Genomic DNA, 26,501 nt, shown 5'->3' on the forward strand with positions numbered 1-26,501 from the left:
TAAAATCGGAAGGACAAATATCTGTTAGTGGGCGATTTGTACGACTATTCCTTGAATTAGGCTGGGCGCGTGGTATTTAAGAAATTCGAAAATCTTATGTCAAAAATGTAGGTTCTTTAGTGACTTTTGTAGATAGGCAGTTTGAGTGACTACAAGTTTAGTATGAATAATAATGAAATAGTGTTAGATTGACAATACCATTTTTTTGTTGATAACGAGCATTTCTACTATTTAGGTCCGTTTAAGCACTTTTTTAGAAAAATTGGTAAGTAGCGTATCACTGAATTGGATTAAAGTTTTTCAAAAAATATAAAGATATAGGTACCTACATTCCTTTACAAAACTACATTCAAAAGCTTTGAAAGCGTAAACAAAAGTAAATAAACTAAGTCTTGTAAACTGTTTTATTTTCTTGGTATTGATAACACGCAAACACATTCTTTACTCAGGCATCACTTCTTTGGATTAAGAATGCTACATTTCAAGCTCGTTGGAAAGGCTTACCTATTGGCTGGTGCATTATGGTTCCTTAAATACATTAAAAATTATTACGGGCTTCAAGTACATCCTTGAGGAACTCATCACCAGTTCAAAAAATATGTTTTCGTTATATAGTGACAAAACTTAGAGCTTATAAAACTGAAAGCCATCAGTAGTGCCCTAAGCCACCTTTCCCACTTTTTCTGTTAAGTCTTCCCTTAGAACGTGAAATTCAATATCATAGGAAAGACTTGAATACATCAACACAGGTCCTCTCACTTGCACAAACACCACCGTCTAAAGGATATAGAAGGAAAATAAAAATATGAGACGTACTATTTAATAAAACATTAATAAGTTCCAGGTACTTTATACTAGGTATTTTACTATTTATTTAACAATATTTACTATATACAATTTTCTGGTTTACAAATTTTTTTATTACAAAATGTCTTTTAGTTGATTTTCCTAAGCATCACCAAACTTTATCTGTATAAAATCATGTATCTACCTTTTAAGTACATACATTTCGAAAGTTATGAGCATTTTATAATTTGATCTAATAATGTAAGTGACGAAAGTGTTATAAATCAAATACTTTATCAAATTTTTGTCACAATAAGCAACAAAATTTATGTTTACTTCGTTTCTTTACTTCTATAGGAGGAGCAGTTGACACGGTGTGAAGGGTTTGGACAGTCAGTTCTATATCTTTGGTTTCTTCCGGATCTGCAAAATCAGTACAGTAGAGGTTAATAATAGTCAATAAGAAATTAATGCTGAATGAATATGATACTTTGACTTTTGTCTAATAATTGAACATATTTTCAAATGAAAAAAGAGCCAACTATTTATTACGCACCGAAAATTACTCACACATTAATCCAAAGTTTTTATACTATTGTAAAAAAACACATACAAAAATATTCTTTCTATGCTCGCTATCAAAGTTTAAAGAAGCAAGGAATATAAAAACGAAAAGCACCTATCGTAACTAATTGGTTTCAAATGTTGAAAAGTAGGTAGGTACATATAGATTATGAAAATCATTGAAAATTTAGTATCTGTTTTGCCCTGAATTAAAAACTTATCCAATTAGTTATATAATTCATTAAAATTACAATTTTTTTTTTAATAAGTTATAGGAGCGTTTTGTGGCCTATTTCTCCATACAATCCCCATGTTTTCTTTCTTATTTATTGGGATATTACCACCTGCAACTTCTTTTTAAATTCATGAATCGGACACACCTAGACCACCTGTCCATTTATCTCCAAACTTGCAATACCCCTAACAAAAAAAATATAATGCTGTGGATTTTAACATTCTCATTACTGTTTTCTTCTTCTAACTACGCTAATGATCCCTTAACCTATAGATGTATCTTTTGAGTAATTATTTCTACCCAGAAAAAGATCCACATGCTGTTAGAAATGTTATGCTGATTATATTTTGAGATATTATATTAGTAAATTTCCAAGAAAAAGATTGAATTATGAATGTCATCCTGTACAGTGATATGTTACTGACATCTGAAGCTGAGGATACTATTGAAACACCCCGAAGTTCACCAAAAAATTGTTGCCTCAAAACATCACCCGCCTCATATGTTGTTCATGTTGCTGTTGTGAAACACGATACTGTTGAACACAGTTGCTATTTTAAAGTTTTAAAACAAGCCTGTGGTACGAGCGAAGACAAACACTAACTCTGCTGGAATTTCTAATGTGCTGAAGTAATAGATTGACAGAAACGCCGGCCCCAAATATTTGTTTTTTCACCGCCGTTTCATCCCTTTGAAATTTCTTCTTCAAGAGTCTTATCCTCTTCTACTAATAAGCATAACGGAAAGATGAACTAATAACAGTTCTGTAAAGCGTAAAACTACAAAGTAGCTTAAGAATTAAGGACCTACATCTTTCCAAAAAGCCTTCTGTAGGTCTGAAAGGACGTCGCGATTTTTTGTAATTGCCTATCAATATAAAAGTACCCGATTTGTCCTCCTGAGTAACCGAAAAATACTTTAACATTCGTGATATTTGCTGTTTGTTAAAAGATAGTTGGTTCTTTGAAGTATCAAGCATGCAGTGGCAAGCATTTCTCGTCTAGACTTCCTATTATGGTCCGGGTTCGATCCCTAGCGTCGGCACTGGCAATGTCGATGAATCATGGGTGTTTGTCCGCGTTTTTTCAAGTGTAACCCCCTTCCGCACAGCCTTTGGCTTTGGATTTGTGGTGTGTTTTATGTTTTATGTTTAAATGGATTAACTCTTAATTCCTGCTCTAGGCAGCAGTTTATAATTGCGCTTGGAGCTCTTTGATCGAGTTCGTTAGCATAAAATAAAATAAGTATAACAAGATCATCCACGTATCTCCTTCATTGAGCTCTCGGAAGAGTCCCTCGAATACAGCAGTGGAGAAAGTACTCCATCCTAGAGTCACTCCGTCCACAGTTACCCAAGTGCACCTAATTGTTGTGGAAGGCTCTGAATGGAATCATAAGATGAAGTGTTGTCACTACAGAATATAATGCTGTTTCTGTAGATTCACCTGATCAGTAAGCGTGCAGCTATGAAGTGGCAATGTTGCAAGCTCTTCCTCTTGAATATGCCTCTCTATGAGTCTTTTCTGCAGTTTAAATAGAAAATACATCGAGCATATATATTGTATAATGTTAAATGGATATATGAGTAAAATCATCTAATTATATGAACTAAAAAATACGTGCAAAATCAAAGGTATTATTAACAACTACTGTGAGTTGAAGTGAACGCCTGACGCAACAACAATCTGATTTAAATTGTAGATTTTAAAAAAACACGTAACAGAGCTCTATTATTATAAAATTGTAAATATCAAATGGTAAGGACTTTATTAAACTTCAAATATGTAACCTACGTTTGGTGAGCGTCTTTTGTTCGCAGACAACAGGTACTAGATTCTGGATAACCCTTGTAGTAAATAATGCATAATATAGAAATTTGAATCAGTTACATTTTACAAATCTACAATTTGTTTCTTAATATTTGAAACATCTGAATTTTTCTTTAATTAACGTACCTGTGAAGGCTTCTACGGGTTTATCTATGGTATCATGGTCAATCCACGTAAGACCCATTTCTACCTTTTCTGCTAAATCTTGCCAGTGTTGGCGATTTTCTAACGTTCCTTGATATAGTGGTTTCACCCATGGAAATGTCTCTGACAGCACTCTATAGAGTGGTAAACAAATCACGTCGATAAAACCCACTTGCATCTGGGGTAGCTCATCTTTCCGTTCGCGATCCATCATTGCCTAAAAAGAGGGCATATAAAAACATATAACATACTCTTTACAAATGTATTATGGGACATATGTAGTTTAACATTAACCAATGTTACTCCTTTCAATCTATCAGCGACAAAAAATTATTTTTTGAATTAATAATACAATTTGCAACTATTTTTATTAGCAAATAAATTTACGTCGAATTTATTAATGAATTTGAAACGTAATCTAAGTACCTAAGTGTTAATATTTTTCTTATGTATTTCAAAAACTTCTGGGTTATTATTTTAATTTATTATACCATTTTTATTTATCATTACTTTTGGAAGTAAAGTGCGACATAAAAATAAACATAACATCAATTCTAGTTTTCACCCTAAGAAACATGTATACTGAAGTTTTTTACTTTAAATAAAGGAATGATTCTCGAAATAGTGCCAAAATTAAACATTTTTAATTCCTGGATCTCTGTAAACTAAAAACGAGGCATATCTGATTAAGGTACCTTGTACTAAATAGTTTCATTTTGATCTTAGAAATCTCACATTGTTGCATCCCTAATGAAACACTATTTATTTTGTTTTCAGGAGTGGTCATTTGAATAAATTTATATAAATATAAAAATACGTTTGTTACGTTTTTGTAATACTTACATATTATTTCATAATCCTAATGAATATATTAGGTGTAGTAGCTTCCATGTTTGGTGAAATCTAGTGATAGATTATCCCTTAATGGATATGAATCCTCTCTAAGTGAAACATGTTATACGTATTTACAAAGCGAATTAGGTAATTATTTTAATTAATGAAGACAGATGTCGATGAACATCCGCATTGAACCGTCGCAATGCAATATGATGCATAAACGTGAAATGCTTATTGTGTACCTACTTGCGAATGATCATGTGATAAAATACTATAGCTCAACTGAACATAAAATTAACGGGAAAATATGAATTTTCTGGTTATCGGAAAATTAATATATCTTTCTATAATTGTTTGATAAAAGAAATCTGTTAGCATGAGGAACTTTTTTTGCTATCAGAAAACTACGTCATCATAATTCTGCCTCGAACTAAAAATTTTCACGTCTGATTTACAGGAAGAATAAATGTGGCTAGTTTCACTAAATTGCTGTATTTAAATTTTGTGAGATTTTATTAGGATCATTTACTTATGATTTGTAGATTAATATGCATGGACGTAGATAGGATTTTTGCTTGGGATGGTCCCAGGCTGCAAAGAAGCCTCTAAAATAAAAAAAGTTCACGCAATCAGCGACGTACCGATATAAAAAAAGGTAGGTCGCGCAGTCATCGACTTATCGATATGAGAATAAGATAGCTTAAATAGGGGCAAGTTGTGTAATCAGGGAACCAACAATATGCCTCTAAAAAATCAAGGCTAATATGATTAGTTTTCGAAATATTTGCAAAAAACCGAAATTTTGGAAATCGGTTATTGTTTAATTTCAGCGAGGAGATATTGAAAAACGAAGAACACTTTCTCATGGCCACTTTTTGCCCTCTATCGAATGGTACAATAAATTTTTATATGTAACGTTTCGTCTCTCCAGGACCATCATCAACTTCATTTTTTTAAATACGACCCTGGAAATTTTATTACATTTTTTGCAAGCCTTCGTGACCCCCAGTACTATTCTGCCTCAGCCCTAACCAGATTCAGACGTTCTGTCTCGAAAAATTAATCTTCAGTGTATTCGTTCCAAATTTATCTAAATTTTTTATATAGTTTTCTTTCTAAAAAAGTACATTCACTTGGGACAAGATAGTCAGTCGACTAAAATAAAATTCCAACTGAACTATCATATAGCCACAAGACTTTTTTTCGTTGTGGTAGCAAACACGTTTCAGCAAAACGTACTTACTTGTGATAGCATGATTTTTTTTCTGTGGCAGTAAAAATTTTATCTACGGTAGCTAAAATATCTGAGCAAAGCCCGTCACTTAGTGGATTTCTTTCAGTGTATAATTTCAACTATGATAATTTGCTGCGGGTTGCCTAAACATGTGACGTCACACTAAAAGTGTCTGTTACCTAAGCTGGACCAGCTTTTGGTTGATAAATTCATTGTCTTAAGCCCGTCCCAGACGATGTGTCCAACGTTGGTTCCAATGTTGGATCCAATGTTCGTTCCAACGTTGGACACAATTTTCGTCATAAACGTATGGCAAGTGTGTCTGCTACACGATGGGGTGAACTTTTGTTGAACATTGGAAACACATGTGGGGCCAACTTTCGTCAGTGTCGTAGGTACTCATACTGCAGATTCACAAAATAGTAAAAAATGAAAGATGAAGAGACAACTGTATTATGCAGTGCAAAACTATTATTACAAAAAAAAGAGGTGTTCGAAGGCAGTGGATGCTATCTCTAAACTAAAATCTCTTGAAATTCAAGGCCTTAGTAAAGTATTACTTAACATTTAACTCACTTGTGAAAAGTACAAATTTTGAAAAATATAGGTAATCATATCAACAGTATCACTTTATACAGGGTCGGAAAGTCCCCATGGTTCATCGGCCGTTACGTGAGAGCGATAAAGTAAGTTATAGAAATCCGTGTGATAGAGAAGGATGGCTATAATGAAGGCGTCTCATAGTCACCGCCCGTTTCGCCCTTCCACAAATAAGATCCACTTCCACTTGTAATTCAGCGACCGGTGGTCATCTTTGTTTTCGTCGTTTGCCTTTTCTGTAATAGATGTCACTACTTATACAATTCCGACTTCGTATTCCGATATGTTAATACAATCCGTTAACAGAGGGCAGCACAATTTGTCTAAGGTGAGGCGCAGCCCTAGAAAGAGTGATGCCAGATCTACAGATTTTTTTGGAATTGGGGAAATAGGGAATTTTGCTTTATTTCTTGGGATTTTTAAGTCATTTTAAAAAGTATACTTAAATAACAACTAAATGAACTTTAAATGCAGCTGAGCACTATACTCCATTTGAATAACTTCTCAGTAGGGGAAACAAGGTCACTAGATTTACAAACAGAGGTATCTACTAGCTACTGTAAAAAGTTTTCTTTGTTACGCGTTGTGCTGCCCTCTGTTAACGGATGGTATTAACATATCGGAATACCGAAGTCGAAATTGTATAAGTAGTGACATCTATTAAAGAAAAGCCAAACGACGAAAACAAAGATGACCACCGGTCGCTGAATTACAAGTGGAAGTGGATCTTATTTGTGGAAGGGCGAAACGGGCGGTGACTATGAGACGCCTTCATTATAGCCATCCTTCTCTATCGCACGGATTTCTATGACTTACTTTATCGCTCTCACGTAACGGCCGATGAACCATGGGGACTTTCCGACCCTGTAGACAAAACAAAAAGTAAACTAGATCGCACGTGTGGGTGTGTGACGAGCGATGCTTCCAACATGCTTCCAACGCTGGAAGCTCCTTTGGCGCTGGTCAGATTTATCGACATAAGTCCGAACGTGGCATATAGCCAACGTTGGACATATGCAATTCGCCAGCGCCCGCCCACACTATGTGGCAAATGGCGATGTGTCCAACGTTGGAAGGCATTCGCCACATCGTCTGGAACCGGCTTTACGCGGGTTATGCGTGGGCGACTTGAAACGAATGCGAAGCGATAGGCGCCACGACGCGGAAAAATAAAACTGTTGATTTTTATGTAGATACCTGTTTACGTGGGCAAAGGGAGAACGAATAAGGGAAATATTTTGCTTTCTCGTTTTGAGAATATGACGTTGTGTAGCTGCCGCTTCGCATTTGCTCCAAGTAGCTCACGTATAATAAACCTTGCTACCAATATCTTTGATTCTAATAAAGTTTGTACTAAAAGTAAAGGAAAAGAAGTAAGAGAAAAATAAACATCGTAAAAAGTGGGCAGCGATGAGTTAAAATTATTTTCCCCAACTAGAAAATTGTCGAGACAGTTCTACTGAGAACAGTTTTATTCTAACTGTGAATTACAAGGGAGATGTAACATTGTTACTTCTGTCATCTGGTTGGGACATTAGGCTGCAGAGTAGTTGTTTCCCGCAGTATCATTAGTTTGTAAAGAATTATTTGTTTATACTTCAAGAAAACAAACAATTATTTTTTTAGTTTCGATTTAAGTTTTTATAGGAAATGGTCTATTTAAATGTTAACAATAAGTAATAAGTTTTTAGTCTGTATCCTCAATGGTTCTTTTTGAGTAATTGACCAATTGTGTTTCATATCCTGAGCATTCGCGATGCCCTTAGAAATATTTTAGGAAAAAACAAACGTTTTACGTTAATCTTGCCTTTTATGAAAGTTTGTAACAACGTTGTTGTTACACCCTAAGTAAATTGTATATTTCACTATACATATGTTCGTCCACAAATGACAAAATAAATTTTCAACAATTCGTTCAAGTTAAGTAGAAAGCAAGTTCATCTCAAAACTATATTTTATGTTTATTAAGTTTTAGGATAAATGTCAATCATACGTCTTTATGTTGCATATCCATATAACCTTACAGAGTCTTTGAAGTTTCAATTTATTCTTATTATCCAGCCAAAGTTTCCAACTTACTTAAACTTAAAAAGAAAATTGGATAATGTGGGTAGAGCTACTAAGAGAAAAAATCGTATTTTTTGCTGACTCAGCAAGTTTATAATACGATTTAGGGGGAAACATTTTAGTTGTATAGACTTTCCACAACCTATTCAAAAAAGACTATTATATAGAAAAGATATTAAAGTTTTTTAGGTAAATACTAGGTACTTATCAAAAATAACTAAAATAATTATACTGTGTTTTTCTAATTTTACACCAATACGAGAGAGGTAAATGGTTTTCAAGATTTTACTGAATTTACTACAATAGGAAATTTTAGTAACACACAGAGTACTTGGGACATAGATACCTCCAGTATACACGGAACATAGTTATAGGACAAATAGAGACAAGCACAACATGTGCGATAGTTTGATCTTTACATTGTACCTAATTATTTTTACAATTGTGAAATTATTAATAACAAATTGAAGCTTTTTTTTTATTATTTTTTAAATAATGTACGGAAGTTTGACACAATTTGTGGCTGGTCCTATTTGAGTAAATTAACTTACGATTGGTTGTTCCTTAAGCTGCATTTTTTCCAGGTCTCCTTGATCGAAAAATTCATCAGCAACTAGTTTTGCCACCCTATGTTGAACATCCCACGGTTTTGCAATAGCACTTACGTCGCATGCTGTCATCATCATTCCAGATAACACTAAAACAAGCAAGTTATAGTTAATAGTAATTAATAATTTGCCAGTCAAATAAGTTTATAAGTACAAGGATAACCAGTATAACGGTAATAATAAAATATTATCAGGAATATCTCGGGTTATATAAGGATGTATCATGACAAACTGCACTGTAGTAGTTGATGTCTATTTAATTGAAGAATCGTATCTGACTCATTTTTTATTTTTTATAAATACAACGGAGAATATATGTATTCCTTATAAAAGGGAAATACTAAATCTTTATTTTACTTTTTTCGTAACTATTCTGCTATAAAAGTCAACTATCAAATTCTTGGATGAAAAGTGGCCCAACTTAGATCAAAATTGATTTTTTTCCCAAATTTTGTCAAAATATATCATGTTTGTAGTGTTTTAGTGTTTTGAGACGCTGATTCCGATGACATTAGTAAAATTTACCCAAGATCTCTACAGGGTGTCCCGAAATTCATGCAACAAAATTAGGTCACAGATTCTTAAGACAAATTTAGGGGACCTGTATTTTTTATTTTTGCCAAGTGGCCCCCTCTTTCGGAGTTACAGCGCTCTGAAGTCCGCCCCTAAGAATAATATTTTTTTTATATCTCATAACTTTGTTGTACGAGCATCACTAAATTTGGTACACAGGGGTTTGATGACATGTGGAATCTGATGGTGCTACGTTTTTTGGTGGGTAACCGCCTTAAGACAATTTTTCGTCGGCCCCCTTGTCTTTGGAGCCAAAAAAATTTGGTCGCATATTTAAATTTCTTAAAAATTATCAGACCGGTAGAAAACCATTAAATTTAGAAACTTTTTGTCTGTTTATACTTTTTTCGTAAAACGCAATGTTTTAGAGAAAAATGTCAAAATGTGATCGAATGCATATCGTGATTCGCCATTTTCCTCAAAAACATTGCTTTTACGAAAAAAATATCAAGAGACAAAAAGGTTTCTAAATTCAATAATTTTCTAGCAAACTAATAATTTTTCTGGTTCCAAAGACAAGGGGGCCCACGAAAAAGTATCTAAAGGGGGTTTCTGTCTTAAGGGAGTTTTTCGCCAAAAAAAGTAGCACTGTGAGATTCCACATGTCATAAAACCCCTGTGTACCAAATTTAGTGATTCTCGTACAACATAGTTTTGAGATATAAAAAAAACTTTCAGGGGGCTGTAACTCCGAAAGAGGGGGCCAGTTGGCAAAAAGAAAAAAGACGGATCCCCTAAATTTATCACAAGAATCTATGACCAAATTTTGTTGCATGAATTTCGGGACACCGTGTATATTTCTCAGAAAATCCACTATTTGGGTGAAAACTGGCCCAAATTTGGTACATGACGGGAGAAGTCCTTTATAATTCCCCTACGTATGGGGTTTATTTCTATGGGAAATGAAAAACGTATTTTAGAAGAGACGGAACTTGTTATTTTCATATTTCCAGAGACTGCATTTATACTCGTATGAATGTCCCATATATCTAGTCTGATTGCGGTTTAGATTATGTTGCATTTTGGGTCAATTTATGTTATTTCCACCTCTTTTATAATTTTTTTTTATTTAAATTAAATCATTTCAAGAAATTTAAGATTACATCTGAGGCAGCACAATTGTAAATTTTCATACAATAATATTGGTCGCATTTACATTGAAATAACACACACCCCAATGAAACACATTTTGAAATAATGTCTTTTGGTAAAGGAAATTAAAGCAGTAGAACTTTTAAGAAAAAATTTGAAAATTACAGTGAAATTTCTTTACATTAACAAAAAAAAGCATATTTATGGTACCTATTGTAATTTTCAATTTTATAGGAACTCATAGAAAATTAAATCGCGGCACCTTTTTTTCAGGGAATGCCAAGAAAATAATTTCAACTATACTTACATTCTTTTTTGTCTTCGCTCTGCCAGTCAAATTCGCCATTGTCTATAAGTTCTAAAAACTTATTTTTCTTTTTAAAATACATGGCTAGATCCGTGGATAAAATTGCCGTTTCCACCATTTTCATCACTTTTCTGTAATCTTCAGGGGACAACGCCTGAAACAAATAAAGTAAGCGTAATAAATTATGATATAATGACTTTTACTTGATAGGGCCGTCCCTACCACTTTTTTAAATTAAATTAATAAAAGCATGCAATTCCATATATCTAGCTACTTTTTGTTTAAAGGGCTTGTAAGCATATTAAGAAAACTTATCCATGTATCAAATTTGATTTGAATATCTCAGTTATAGCTAACTAGTATAATTTTTTCCAAACTTTAAAAATTCTATTTATTTTCAAATGTCAATTCACCCTGTATAAATATGTCACATTATGTTTGTTTCAGTAGTTTTATCTAGATAACTTTTTAATTCACATCGACAATATAGACATCATTGTTAGTTACCAGGATTATAATTTCCGATGGGAAATCCTAAACTAATTCAATTAGTTTAGAAATGTTACAAATATTAAAAATATATATTCTGTATAATATGTTGCCCTTTGATATTACATATATAATTGTATAAAAAATAATATTATTCTAATAGGTAGCTTCATTGAATAAAAATTAAATACAAGTAAACAGGACTTATCAAAAATTTGAATTTCTAATGAGTTATTGTATCTGAAGTGACAGTATGTTTGTGTCATCGGTACAAAAATGAGCATCGAACAAAGAGCTATTAACTGTTGAGTTTTGTTTTAAACTTGGTAAAACTTCTATTGAAATGTCTCAATTGATGAACCAAGTTTATGGTGATTATTGTTTATCCCGTGGCAGAGTTCATGAGTAGTATACGCGGTTTAAAAATTATGAGCAACATTTTGGCCAACCAAAATCCGTGATCACCGCAGATTCCATCAAAACTGTGTGTAAATCCATCAAAGATGAGCCAAAATCTCCATTGAAATTCACGGAATTGTAACTGAACATGTCAATAACATGAATTTATCTCATTTTACCGAACATTTGGGCTGCCGAAAAGTGTAAGCACGGTTTGTTCCGCACAAGTTGATTGATCATCAAAAATTGCTCAAAAAATTCAACATTCGAAGATCATCAAGGAGGATAAAAGGACAAAAACTTTACAACATTGTGACTGGTAATGAAACATGGTGTTTTCAATATGATACTGAGACCAAAGTGCCGAGTGGACGGAGCCAAACGAGCCAAAACCCAAAAAATCTCGTTTGAAAAAGTCAAAAGTAAAGACAAAGTTGATTTGCTTTTACGATTCCAAGGGCATTGTCAGCAATTGTATTTCGGCGTTTTAATGCGTCTGGCATATCGTATTCATCATATTCGACCAGAATATCGCGCAGAAGGAAGCTGGCGTTTGTTGCACGATAATGCGTCATCTCATCGATCGAAAATTGTGCCAAACACTCGCCTGATTTGGCACCATGCGAAATTCACCTTTTCGGGAAAATACATTTGCCGATAAAAGGAAAGCGCTTTGTGTCAGCACAAGCCATCCAAAAGGCTTGTGCTGACATCCTGAAAGGCATCCCGGTCGACGATCTAAAACACTAATTCGACTTGCTTTTAAACCGGGCAAATCGCTATATTGAGTATAAAGGGGATTATTTTGAATAAAATAAATCGGTTTTGCCAAAAGAACTTTTTGTTCTTATTTTTAAAAAGCCCTGTTTACTTTGAAACGCAACCTTGCATACTTCATTTTATAGGTAAACAGTGGTCATTTTATGTATTGAGTTAATTAATAAAGCAAAGATAATAAAAACTAGGTTAGTTTAACGAATATTCAGACTTAATAGCTGTTTTGCTGTAATTAAATTTCATGCGTGTGCTTTATCCAGATACAAAAGAAGATAATAGAGGTTAGTTGAGGTAATATCTGCACGCAAATAATAAGACCGAGTTAGCCAGACTTTCCCGTTTTGGTTTTAAATTAATATTTCATTAGAAAGAAGTTTTTTTACGATTTTTTTATGTATTTCCACTGAGAATGAGCATTTAATTAATTTTCAGAATGTAAATTACGGTGAAGTTTTAATAACATATTAAAATAAATTGTCACGTATTAGGTGCAACATATAAAAAAACCTAAAGAAAATTAAATAGAAAATGCAGTTGTTCTTGGAACAGATACGTAACAAAATAATATATTAAAGTTGCAACCTTTGCAATATTGTGTCTGTTTCTTCAGAAAATAGGATGCTCTAACTACATTCTTATAATCGTAGAGGGTGTTCATTTAGCATTCAGCCACAGCCATACTAATTAAAATGCATACTTCCTAAGAGAGAAAAGGATTTCAATTATCTACTACTAACAGTAACCAGTTACAGACAGTCGAATATTTGGAGGTATTCAAATTAACATCATATACTAAATTTGCAGGTATGTCGATTATTTTTACAATTAGACCAACTTTTATCTACATTCAAAAGTCAACACCTACTCAGATATCAGCTTCTAAATATTTATTGAACCACATTCTGTGAAATATATCTAAGGTAAGTCGGTTTGAATTGGAAAAACTACTCCATTTAATTACCAATTTAGTAAAAAAAGTGAAGTTTAATTAGTCTAAAATACCCCCAAATTTGAAATTAATTTTCTTCTGGAATTATGCCTTTTAACGAACTGCAATAAGTATACTTACCATTTATGCCTCAAATTCAGTGAAAATTTTAAATATGTCACTACTTATATTTTACACAGTGACTTATTTTTTATAAGGTGAAAATGAAGTTTATGTGCCACTAGTTTTTTTTGTATTTGCATGAATTTGTACCCGCACTATCCATGTCGTATTAGAAAAAAAACTATCTAACGCGTTTCAAATATACAGGGTGTTTGTAAATAAGTGCGAAATATTTTAGGGGGTGGTGACCGAAGTTTTTTTGTAAAAAAAAGTGCATATAATCTTCGGTCAAATTATGCTTCGTTCCCGAGATACAGAGTGTTTAAATTTTTAATTTATATTTATTTCATAATTTTAAAGATTTTGACTTGAAATTTGAAAAATGCTTTGTAGGGATACATTTGCATTTTTTGGGGTAATCCGAATATTTCTACCTTCTACGAAATTTCGTCAAAATATTATGAGTGTGGCAAAGGGTATTGCAAAAAAACTGCAAATAAAATTTAACTTTAACACCCTGTAACTCAGTTAATAATAATAATCAGTTTTGGAAAAAATGTTATAGAAAGAGGTATCATTTATTTTCGGTCTAGAATTATCCCCTGAATTTTTTGCTCATCATTTCCGGACACCCTGTACACAAGAAGCGTCGCGACATAAGTTTCAGAACTGATTGCTCCCAAAAGAACAAAAAAAAAGAGATTAACGTTCTTTCTTAAAATGATTCGTAAAAGGATATAAGTACATTTCAAAGGTTGAAAGTGAAACAATAGTTTGTGATCAATTAAACAGGTACTCAAAGACCACTGACCATAAAGACGTCAAAGTTTATTTATTGCAGTTCTTTGATTTAATAATATATGAAACAAAACTAACCAGTGGTATTGGAATTAAGAGAAAGTTTTCAACTCAAAGAAACTTCTTTTGCAGATTTGGATAAACATTTCTAATCCATATGTTTGCGTTTATTTTGGAGTTTTTCTGTAAATGCAACTGACTTGATCAATGGTCCAAAACCATAACGATATTAGGACCACATTAGCAACAAATCTAGAAACAAAAGTTAATTCATTCGTTCTAATTTAGAGATATGTAACTATAGAATGGTCGAGTATTTTTGTTATTATGTTTTAATAAAATAAATACAAATTTGTAAAAAAAAGTTTTACTGATCTATGCTCCGCTAACAACCCGTGAACGATGATTCTACGACCAAAACTAAAGATACAAATGTTTTTAATGATTTAGCAGATGAATTTTTTAATTGTAAATCCTCAGACCACTCCTACTTCCAACGCCACTAGTTGCTTACTTTTGTTCAGATTCTACGCAAAGGTAGCCATAACGAGAGAACTGCATTTTTTATCAAATCGAAAGCCTTTATTTTCAAATGTTGCATGATGTATTAAGAAAAATATATTATGCTTATTTTTTGTTTGCGTTGACTGGAAAATTCAGCTCTGAAAGTCTGTGGTAACGTCGCTGTAACATCCAATATTGTTTTAACTGATTAAACTGACATATCGATTAGATGGTCCAAACAAAATTGATGAAACCTATGTACCTTAAAAAAATGATTAAATATTCGTACAGACGGAACAGCTAACGTAACTATCGATTATTGAAAATGTGGGTAGATATGGAGTTTGTAGAGGGTTGATATTTATGAGGAAATTATAGAAGATCCGATTTTAAGAGCCTCCTTGATTAAGGTAACAGCTGGATAGGTTTATAATTTGATATACTCCAGATTTGCCTTATATGGGTCTTCGGTATCAGCAATGTGAATAGACGAAGGGTCATCTCTACATACATCCGATATTAAATAGATCAAATTTTTACAGATCAGTAAAGAAGACTTGCAGAATGTACAGTGTGTTCGACTTCAGGTAAGCTTTTGGGGTAGGTATACATATATATTTTTCATTATAAATGTTATCTTTGAATGTTTTAATTGTTATTCTAGTATGAATGCAGGACTAATTCGTTCTTAAATCATTTTTCGAACAAATAATCTTACTTTCAAAATAAATAAGGTTTCGTGCATTAGAAACGGAATTTACAGTGTATATACCAAACCCACCTACTTGAAATATATTATTGCTGTCTGTATTTAGAATCATGACGCACTGATCGAAGTGATGGTGCTCCATGGTGCTCGTCGAGTACAAAACAGCCAGAGGTGAATCGGTTTTCGTTTGGAATGCGTTGTTCGTGCCTCGGTGGTCCAAATCGTGACAGAGACAAGCTACCAGCAGTCCCAGTATCTCCAAGTCGCTCATAAACCTGTAATTACATTATGGATTTAAGTGATACTAACGCAAATAGGTAATTTTACTTTAACAAGGTTTCATTTCGTCTATGTTTGTCAAGATATTTTGATATAATTCCGATGCCCACCACCTAAGGATGACAAAGATGAGTTTATCAAATTTCTGTTTTAATAAATAATATTAATGGGGAAATAGTGGAAAAAAATCAGAGCAGAACGATTTCGTATTCAACTTTATATTTTCTCAACTATTAGTACTGCCCTTTGCATTCGAGTAAATTCTTGAACTTTTCGCGATTGCCAAATGCTGACATTTATTTTTACTGTCGTGCATGAAAAAGTGGAAAACAGTTATATATAAATAGCATATGTTATCTACAAATTTGTTATTCTTGTTATTATGTATAAAACACTAAGTACTTATATTAATAATACCCGATAATTGCAATGTTACCCATATAAGATATATCAAATCACAAGAAACTTTTAGTTGCGCACCTAGTGACAGTTAAGAAATAACTAATTTGGCATCAAATGATGTAACTTTTCTAGACTTCTTTTGTCAAAACTTATTTCCAATTGAAAATAGAACAAGTTCATGGAATTAATGCGACAAACGTACTGCTACATCACAACTAAAGTTTATTATCCTAACATTCAAAATTTCATTCATGATACTTTCAAAATAACTTCATACAGTTTTTATTTAATTAATCCAACTGCAGTATGGTCTTTCTTGTTTATGATTTTATGACGATTTAGAAAAAAATTACGATTTTAAAATTTTAAATACGAGAGCAAATCAAATATGAAGAAAGCGTGATAATTATTTTTTTAAAACTCATTTCATATCATCCTTTTTTCACCGATATATGCTACAAATTTTATTGGAAAAATTTTTTTTATGTAACAAATAATTTCCAAATATTAAGCTGTTTCCATTGAAATAAAACACATAGAATAAAAGAGAATTTTTGAAACACTCAATAAATCTGGTCCATTATTTTTTAGATGCTACATATATTGGCGTTATCGTCAATTAAAATACTTAGAATTGGTTGGCCAGAATTTTGCCAGAATCATAACATCTTAATGTTCTCTAGGATTTGCCAATAGTATGCAGAAAAAGTCAATCTCTCTCCCTCTCAATGAATTTTTCAACAGCTTGCATACTAATTTCCCGCCGTCTCATCCTGCAAAAAAATCTATATTTTGTTTACTCGGGATTTAAAAAGGGTAACTTCACCAAACTTCAATTTGAAGCGAAGCGTTATCAAAAGATTAGCCGGGTTAGCCCCTTTTCAGACGGGAACTTTATGATGATGTCTTGTGCGACAGAAAGAGCATCTTTTTACTCACTATTGACTCTGAAAATCTTTCTACACTGGCCTTAGGGCGAGATTGAACTTTTATCCTATCAAACCCACAGAGCTTTAATGTAATTTTTGTAGATTTTTAAATAAAATTGTTTATATTTTAGTCGCTTTCTAGGAATGTGAATTTAGTTGCCTTTCTGTCAATAAAACATCAATATTACTTTTTTGGATGTTTTAATTTAAAAATTTAAATTAAAACGATCAATTAGGCAATTGTGTAAGGTATGGTTTAGTTATTCAACATATATTTGAATCCAGTTTAGTGATGAAAATGAAAATAATATAACAAATAAACAATTTATGGACACTATAGTTTAACGAATAAAGTCTAATAATTTCTAACAGTACTTAGTGATTAATATAATTAAATAAATAACTGTAAAAATATTATCGCTTTTAAATATTTGTCGGTTCTCAATTAGACAAAACATTAGAGATGACAAACAAGATGTTAAAAAGAAGTAGGTTAAACCATTAACTACAAATTCTTCGGGTTGAAATTCGGCACACTTTTTACATAATTTTGGTTAAAATAATCCAAGCAACAGTTAGAGCTTGGCGTTATTAAAAAATAAATTGGCGTAGTTTGAAATATTACTTATCTACATTCCAATACTGAAATTCAGAAAACAAGACAAACATTGAAAAGTAATATTTAATACTAAGGATATAATATGTCTCACACCTCTGTGAAATCACAACTGATCTCTTTTAGAAAAGAAGCATGGAATATGCTGGAAAATTTATGATTCATTCATTTTCACAAGTGTCAGAGTGAAGCCGTACGTGGGCTGAGGGCAGATAAATAATACAAATCAATATAAAATATATAAACTGCAATGCCAATTTGACTGTTAGATGTTATGCAGAAAAATATCCAAATCAGTACAGCCCTAACAAATTTTGTAAAATTTAGTTCACTCCAGAAAAATTTGGAAATTCAGCAATAGTGAGTGATATCGGATATTCAAAGATGTTATCGTACTGAATATCTTGTGTAAAAACTGAAAAAAAATTAAAGAAACGAAAGCTTGGAAACAAATATATATGGAAGCATATAGATATGCATACAAGAAAAAGTAGGGGTTATGGCTATTACAGCCTCCTTTTCTCCTTTTGTGCAAAATTTCAACTCAATTGTACGCCATGCAACGTATACGAAAAAAATGTTTTTAAATTGTAACTTTTGCATGTTGAAAGGGATGCAAAAATATCACACGGAAAGTCGTCCCCAAAAGAATTTGTGATTAACGGCTTGACCTACTTTTACTTGACACCCTATATTACTATTAAAAATGGTGATACTAAGCAGTTCCAAACCTTTCCATTTTTCCGGTCTTGAACATGGCGAACATTGTTTGAGCCACGTTAAGGGCATGCCTCCAATTGTGATACTTCACGGGTCTGTAGTTTTTCTTTACGCTCAGTATCCACCGACAAAGAACCTGCAACAAAAAACCTTATATCGCGTCCTGAAATATTGTTGCGGTCTACATTCCTAACGTCATCTAGAATGGTTTTGTCATGTTATCTAATATAAAGCCGCCTCACAAGTTATGTAAACGGTACAAAAACTTTACTACAGATGTTACAAATGATAGTACATATCTCTGCCACATAATATGTACAAGTACAATCGATTAATGTAAGAGGATGCTCCAAATTCCCGGGGCCCGGGGGTAAATCGAAAATATCTTTGTTAATTTAAGATTAATTTTGGAATTATTTTGAAAAATATTAAATCTTGGGATTTCGACCTTGTTATTTTTCAGGTTTATTTGACGAACTTCATGAATACAGAAACTACATTTTCAATGTTAATTTCTATTTTCACTGAGAACTCAACAACATAGTTTCTTAAAATGCAAATATTACGTCTTTAATTAAAAAATACATCATTGCGCTAGAAGCGTGGTTAGCATCATACTGACTCAGGAACAATAAAGACTATATTCCAGGATTATGGAACCATCTATGTAGAGACCACCTCTGGGGATGGTATTCAACAAGATGGTTACAAGGTTTCAATGGGAGAAAAAGTTTGATACCCTGGAAAGATGGAGCCTGGTATGGTTTACGGATGGCTCCAAATTAACCAGAGGAACGAATGGAGGAATATATGGACTCAGACCCAGATGGTGTGCATTTGTGCAAGCTACAATCTGGGGCGGTCTATATTTCAAGGCAATATTTATTATTAGTGGCTACCACTAATACGGTTAGACTTTGTTGGGTGCCGAAACACAAAGGCATTGACGGAAATGAGAAAGCGGATGAACTTGCTAGAAGGGATCCGAAGTAGAGTTCATTGGTGGCGGCTCTTCTGTGGCACATATCTCCGTGTGGTCAGGGGGCTCTGGGCAAATGGACTGAGTCAGAACATAGAAAATATTGGGCTTCAATGCCAGGGCAAAGCCATGCGAAAGAACTTGTGGAGTAAAATTCGGCTCAGGAAACTGAGAAAGAGAATAACGCTCCTGGGAAAACCCTCTCTGGAACTCAAGAAACTGGGAGAAGTGAGAGAAAGGAAGCTTTTGGACTTTGTAAAAAGGACAAAGCTACTTGATGAATAAGTTTGAACAGTGGGATGCACAATTGGCCTGATAAGGCCGCGGTGTTATGGGACTTAAAGAGAACCAAAACACATCAACTATCAGAAGAAGAATGCATAAGAAATTATGCATTAATAATACTAGCGAAAGCAACCAAAAGCCACGACAACTAACAATCATTTTCTAATCTTCTGATAACTGAAAACTAATGACCATAATTTAACATCACACCCATTGCTCTGATTAGCAATTTGCGATAAGAATGCAGTTCAGAAAACAACAAAAACAATAGAAAATGAATCAACTAAATATCATTCATACTGATGAAAACAGAGGCTTTAGACTCAATTAAACAGAATTAAAAACAGAAACAATATCATATTACCACATCTTTGTCTAAAAGAAGTGATGTTTGGAGAAATAAATTATTTTTACGATTACAAAGAGTTTTAGCTATTAATGGAATTTATTTTATTTTGTAAGTTTTGCTTTTGAACTTTGTAAAGTTCCATCTAAATCGTTTGCTTCTTGGAAATAGTTAAGTTTAGTCGTTCTACTTTTGTATTTATCTTAGGTCTGGTACTTGGAGTCTCGGTTAAGCCTTGATTAAGTAATCACATGACTGTACGTATACCTATTTATTTTATAAACAATATACACTGTCTAATCGCCTGATTAGGTAATCAGGACTTAACCGAGACTCGAAGTACCGGGCCTTAATCTATACTATTGCGAATTAAACGTACAACACCTATACTGCGTACATCATGTATGGAGGACAAAAAATGTTATGAAATTATTTTAATTTAATTCTCTATTTGTATTATTAACGACTGAAAAAATCAAATTATTGCACACACTTTCTCCTACAGACAAAAATTGGTACCTACTTATAAAACTTTAAACATTGGTTATAAAAACGACAAATTAATTTCTTTTCTCCTTCAGTTTTCTTTCAAATTGCGGACGGTCTTATAAGAATAAGGGTAACGTTTCAACAACATTATGACCCGGGATGTGACGTCAATCTTCTTTTATTAGCCATATGTTTAAATACAATGATAGGGTGAGAGACACGTTTATTATCAGCCTAACAATAACAAGTTTTATAGATTTTCATCTCACATTGGGTTTTGTTATTACCAGGAAGAATATGCACATCAAGAATGACCTATTTTCTATTTAAGATTGTCGCAACAAAAGGTATCTGTTTATCTCAGCTTTATTTCGTAATTTTGTTGAGGCTTTGGCATAAATTGATACCGCTACATCACAGAATATTAAGATTTTTCTGTTTCAAAAATTGTGTCGCTGCCAGGTTTGATCATTCTTCTATTCAAAATGGAATATAATATTGCTTCATCCGAAAGAAATTTGTTCGTAGAAAGCCTTCGTTTCAGGTGGCTAAATTAATGTTACTTAATTATTAGTTATGTTAATTCTGTCAAACATGTGAAATAAATTAATAAATTGATAAATAAGTAGTTTAAACTTATGTAATTCTTTCTATTAAGCCTTTATTACCTTCAACACGCCTTGTACAAGCAACAGACCTTTCTATATTATAGTCTGCATCTTACATATATTTTTTATTAAATTTGAAAAATTTTGCTTTACTCACATTTTTTTTTATTTAAAAATATTGTGTCAAGTTCTTAAGAATATTAGAGAGAAGTTCCTAACTTCACAATGGTAGATCCTAATAACTTTTTAATTTTTTTTTATTAATTTACCTTTATGGTCCTGGAATATAAACAAACTTATACAGAATGTAACTAAAATACTTGGATAAGTTTTAATGGCACGTTCTACATCACAAGCTAATGATCTATTTATATTAAAAACAAAAATTTAGTTAAATGATTTCATTTTGATTTTTAAAATACATGGTAGTTTCATACTTTCATGTATCCATACATAAAAAATATAAAGGAATAAAACTTTTACCAAAAGACATCTCTATATCTGTAATATATATTTTTTAAATTTCTAGAAAACTTCTGCCCTGTTCATACAGAAAACATCAAAATAGGTTCTTATTATGTATGTTAAATATGACAGGAATCAAATTAACGTCAGAAATATTGTAATTTAATATGGGACAGAAAGGAACATTACATACATAATATATGTTAGCTTAAATAGCAAATGTTACCGTGCAATGCCTTACCTACTGAACATTTTATTAGATTGAAAGGTTTACTCTGTTAAGAGATCATATCAGCTATTAAATATTATTATATATTAAATTAAATATAAGGTAGTTTGTTTATAATAATGTATTTTGCTTGTGTCTGTTGCATCTTGTAATCATACAATAATTTAAGTCAAACTTTTAAAAACCTTGTTTAATCATTAATTTAGATTATTTATTATTTATGATTATTTAAGAAATATATTTGCCTTAATTTCCATATAACCTCAACTCATTTATGTGAAATAATAATGGCATAACTTAAAACATGATTTTCCTAGTTTTATGTTTTGTGGAATTTCGAATTATATAAGCAGTATTTTCTATATCAGTTTGACATAAGAAGGAAATCACGTACGCGATTTTTTATTTTTTATTATTTTTTCTGTCCATATAGTAATATTTTATGTGTAACACTATACATTTCAAAGAATTATTTCTTAAATATTATCAGATAACCACCTGACAAGCTTGAAGTGCAAATTGTTTATGAATTTTTGTTTAATTTGTGAATTGAAATTATACGTAATTATCAGCAAATGATTATCTACATAGGTGAATACCAAACAAGTTTAAATTACGAATTTAATAAATATTTTAAACTTTTATATTTAGCTCATCATGTGTGGTTTATTTATGAAAATAAAGAAGAAAAATAGAGTAGGAAAAAGTCATAACGTTACCTCATATGGAATGTGAAACTGCTGTACCAAATTACATTCGAGGAACATCCTTATCGTAGCCTTGCAAGTGTCGGCATCTGAAAGATCAAAGTCGATAAACGTAAAACTGTACAAATTAAAGCAGTCCGCGGTGGGAATATCCTCCTTCAAGAGTTTTTCCGTGGCGTCAATGCTGGCTGTGGCATGATATGAAAGGCATTCCAAGGCAACTTTTTGTTTGGCCATTAACTTGCAGGCATTCTCATACATTTGGGTGTTGTGTATACCGAGACCGCAGAAAATTGCGAATGCCTCGAAAAGCGAAACATCACAGTCTGTAAATGGTGCGTTGTTTTCTTTATTTATTAACTGGGCGACACCTGGAAAAAAAGGAAGAGCTGTAATAACGGTTAATGGCATATAAAAGCCTACGAGCACGAAACGTTTATTGTGTAAAAATGAAATTTGGGAGTGTTTTCATGAATAACAACTTAAATTAGGGAAGTGTGTGTATATTTTTGTCTTATTTTAACTGTATTAAATTTTGTAAATTAAACCCGTAATAAAAGTAGAAGAAAAAGTATAAAAATAATATATAATATACATGGTTCTTCCTAAGAAGCGAGAACTACTTGGCATGAATGTCACTGATATGTCAAGTCAAGCTTTCGCTTATCGCGGTTATTACTTGGATGGCTGATTATCCGGGCTTGGTATGCTCATCCACCTTATAGTGTCTTGTATGTCGGTGTATTCACAAATTTTGGCAAGGTTTGTATAGGAAGGCATACCATCCCTCGGAAATAATGTTGGGCAAGTAAAAGATCCCTACCCCACGACAAAGTGGGAATAAGGCAAAATTTGCAGGTTGGGGTTTCTCGTCTCCTAGCGTTGGTGTTTAGCCATAATAGCAGAAATAGACCGAAGTTAAATAACCAAAAAACTTAAACTAAAGCTATGATTTTTCCTAATTCATATATTAGATCTTATATTGTAAATACATATAGTGGATACAGCATCTTTTTTACTACTCCACATCTGTAACTCTATTGTCCAACTTCTGCTTTTAATTTATCTCCACAAATTTGACAGTGGCTTCATCTCAAAACATGCAGGTTCTGGTTTATCTCTTCCAAGCAATAGACAACGCACCCCTGCTAGCAGGTTTTTAGACCTTCACACTTGTGCAACAAATGAGCTGTGACGTCCTCGTCCTCCTGACAAACTTTACAAACCCTACAATGGCAGTTTTCTACCAGATCAATATTACTCAGATGTTTGATGTTTCCTAAGTCTACAATGTCCAGTTAGGAGTCTTACTATTCTGTGACTTTGGTTAAGTAGATCATACCTGAACTCCTTAGATGAACATTTTAAGAACTTATTCTTGTCATATTTGATCTTATCCTTGTTGCAGGGGGTTTTGAGCTCCTGTAGTAATACGAATGAACATAATTTGGCAATTTATCCATTTTTTGTCCTTAGAATTATATATTTTTGACTTTATAATCTTACCAAAGCAGTCAAATTATAGTACTATACCCAGGTTTAATCTATTATGACTTAATTGCCTTTACAGCTGCCTGACTGTCAGTGTTAATTATTTTACATTTCTCCTTATTAACTCCGTCGCTTTCTGCCTGGAAGACTGAGCATGTACTACTATACTTCAACTCTTTCCTTAACCCCATATGTCGTAGCTTCAACTCCTATGTTTGTCTCTAAGCAGTCCATATAATCAGACTAGAGTCTTTAACATTAGGCTCCTTTGTTTTGTTCTTCCTTTTTCAAAATTTTTGTTGGAATCTTTGGAGGTGAATGTTTAGTATTCTTAGAACTGGAAGTGTCTAACTAACTGACGATTTGAACTAGAAACTTGTTAGAATACATCTTTATTTATTTAGGCCCACCCATTGACAAACCTATAACATTTTTTATATGTATGTCCATCATCAAGTAAATTACAATTGTAGTACTGAATTCTTTAGATTTTTTTGTGTCATATTATAACAACGGAATTTTTTAACACCATGTATATCAGTGCATTTAATATCAAAGATATTTTTTTCTGGCTTTTTGTATCAGAGACAAAAATTCGAAAAAAATAAATTTCATATTGAAAAATATAAATTAAATAGCCGCAGGTATACGCAAAAAGTTATGGGTCTGTCAAAGTTGTCTGTAATTTTCCTACATTTCTAGAAACATTTTACACTCAAATAAATAAATAAGATCAGAAATTTCTAACCTGTTTTAAAGTTGTATGAAAAAATATTACTTTATGGTACCTCTTTCAGGGGGTTGTATATTGGTAACTTTGGTCTAAATTAACTTGTTTTGACCCAATAAATTTCTTAAGTAGTACCTTAGAGACACCCTGAATATATTATTGACCTAACAAACAAATTTTTAAATTCAATTCTATTTATTAGTTGCTCATAAATCTGCAATCATATAAAATATAAATGTCGATGTAAGATTTATGCTCAAAAAAAAGGAAATTTATCGATGAAAAATGGTTTGCTGAAACATAACATCTGAAATATATCATACTATTATTTTTATTAAAACGATATATTCCTACTTTTTGTGTTTTGGTAAAAAAACATTTTTCATATTTCAGATTTCGTGTATTCTTGTCCCTAAAATGTACGTACTATAGAATTTTTTTCTTCCTCTGGAAGAATGGGATTGAATTTGCGGGCCTAGCATAAATCAATTGTATCGTTATATTATATCCATAGAAGGAAAGCACTCGCATGCGACAATTTCCTGATTCCAAAATATAATAAATACAATAAAAAGGACAATAAGAGTACCACCCTCTCTCTCAGGACACTCAAAACAGAAATGAATTTCATTTGAGTGACTGGATAATTTAGTTCAACATACTACGTGCTTTAATTATTCAACATTAAATAAGTTTAAAGTTATCGTACTGTCATTGATGCGTGATTTGATTATATTTAAATTAGAATTAAAAGAATATAATGTGGACCTTCACAGAAGCTACATAACTGTGGTAATAATCAGTCTGGTCAAATGGCTATACCAAAATGAGTTTAATTGTTGTAATTATTGACGGACGTCATAGTTTCATCAGTTAACTGGATATCTTGATAAATGCGTTAAATGTTAACAAAAATGTTTGAAGTATTGTGTCCAGTAATAAACAACATTCTAAAGCCACGAACGTTTATCCTCAAAATAAAGTGTAAATCTGAATAAAAAATTTTTGCTAATAAAAACTGAGGAGTTATAGAGTTATAAGGCTTTGAAGACTATGAAAAATCGGACTATTTAGTACGGAATCTGAAACTGCTAGGGCTAAAGTATGTAGTGGAATATAGCACCCCTTAACAAGCCTTGGTGCGATTGATTGAAACAGTGCATTATAAATAATGAGTATCCAAATTAGAACAGAATGATGAGAACTAATGCAGTTTCCTTCGTAGATAAGTTATTGCGATGCTGAACATGCAATTTGGTTTCGAGAAACTACATAACTCTTAACAGGATATTATCCTTTGAAACTTGTAGAGCTGAGGGGTTGCAACTAGAAGGAAATGTTTCACATCGTTGATAAATGTGGTTAAATAATAACTGATAAAAACAATATATATCCCTCGGAAATAATGTTGGGCAAGTAAAAGATCCCTACCCCACGACAAAGTGGGAATAAGGCAAAATTTGCAGGTTGGGGTTTCTCGTCTCCTAGCGTTGGTGTTTAGCCATAATAGCAGAAATAGACCGAAGTTAAATAACCAAAAAGCTTAAACTAAAGCTGTGATTTTTCCTAATTCATATATTAGATCTTATATTGTAAATACATATAGTGGATACAGCATCTTTT

General features: G+C 32.4%; 1 protein-coding gene across 1 annotated transcript in view; it reads right to left on the bottom strand.

Moving 5' to 3' along the window:
• Nucleotides 1–845: 845 nt before the first annotated feature.
• The window catches only part of LOC108907115 (cGMP-specific 3',5'-cyclic phosphodiesterase), a 178,044-nt gene continuing 152,388 nt past the window's right edge, over nt 846–26,501 (bottom strand). The window contains exons 8-14 of the mRNA XM_018710645.2: nt 22,670–23,028; nt 18,561–18,685; nt 15,680–15,878; nt 10,877–11,030; nt 8,848–8,993; nt 3,541–3,775; nt 846–1,209 (exon numbers count right to left, since the gene is read on the bottom strand). Coding sequence (XP_018566161.1) covers nt 1,094–1,209; nt 3,541–3,775; nt 8,848–8,993; nt 10,877–11,030; nt 15,680–15,878; nt 18,561–18,685; nt 22,670–23,028 — 1,334 coding nt within the window. The 3' untranslated portion in view covers nt 846–1,093. The remainder of the gene's footprint in view (nt 1,210–3,540; nt 3,776–8,847; nt 8,994–10,876; nt 11,031–15,679; nt 15,879–18,560; nt 18,686–22,669; nt 23,029–26,501) is intronic.

This window comes from Anoplophora glabripennis, unplaced genomic scaffold (genome assembly GCF_000390285.2).
Source record: "Anoplophora glabripennis isolate ALB-LARVAE unplaced genomic scaffold, Agla_2.0 scaffold325, whole genome shotgun sequence".
In the NCBI taxonomy this organism is placed as follows: Eukaryota; Metazoa; Arthropoda; class Insecta; order Coleoptera; family Cerambycidae; genus Anoplophora; species Anoplophora glabripennis.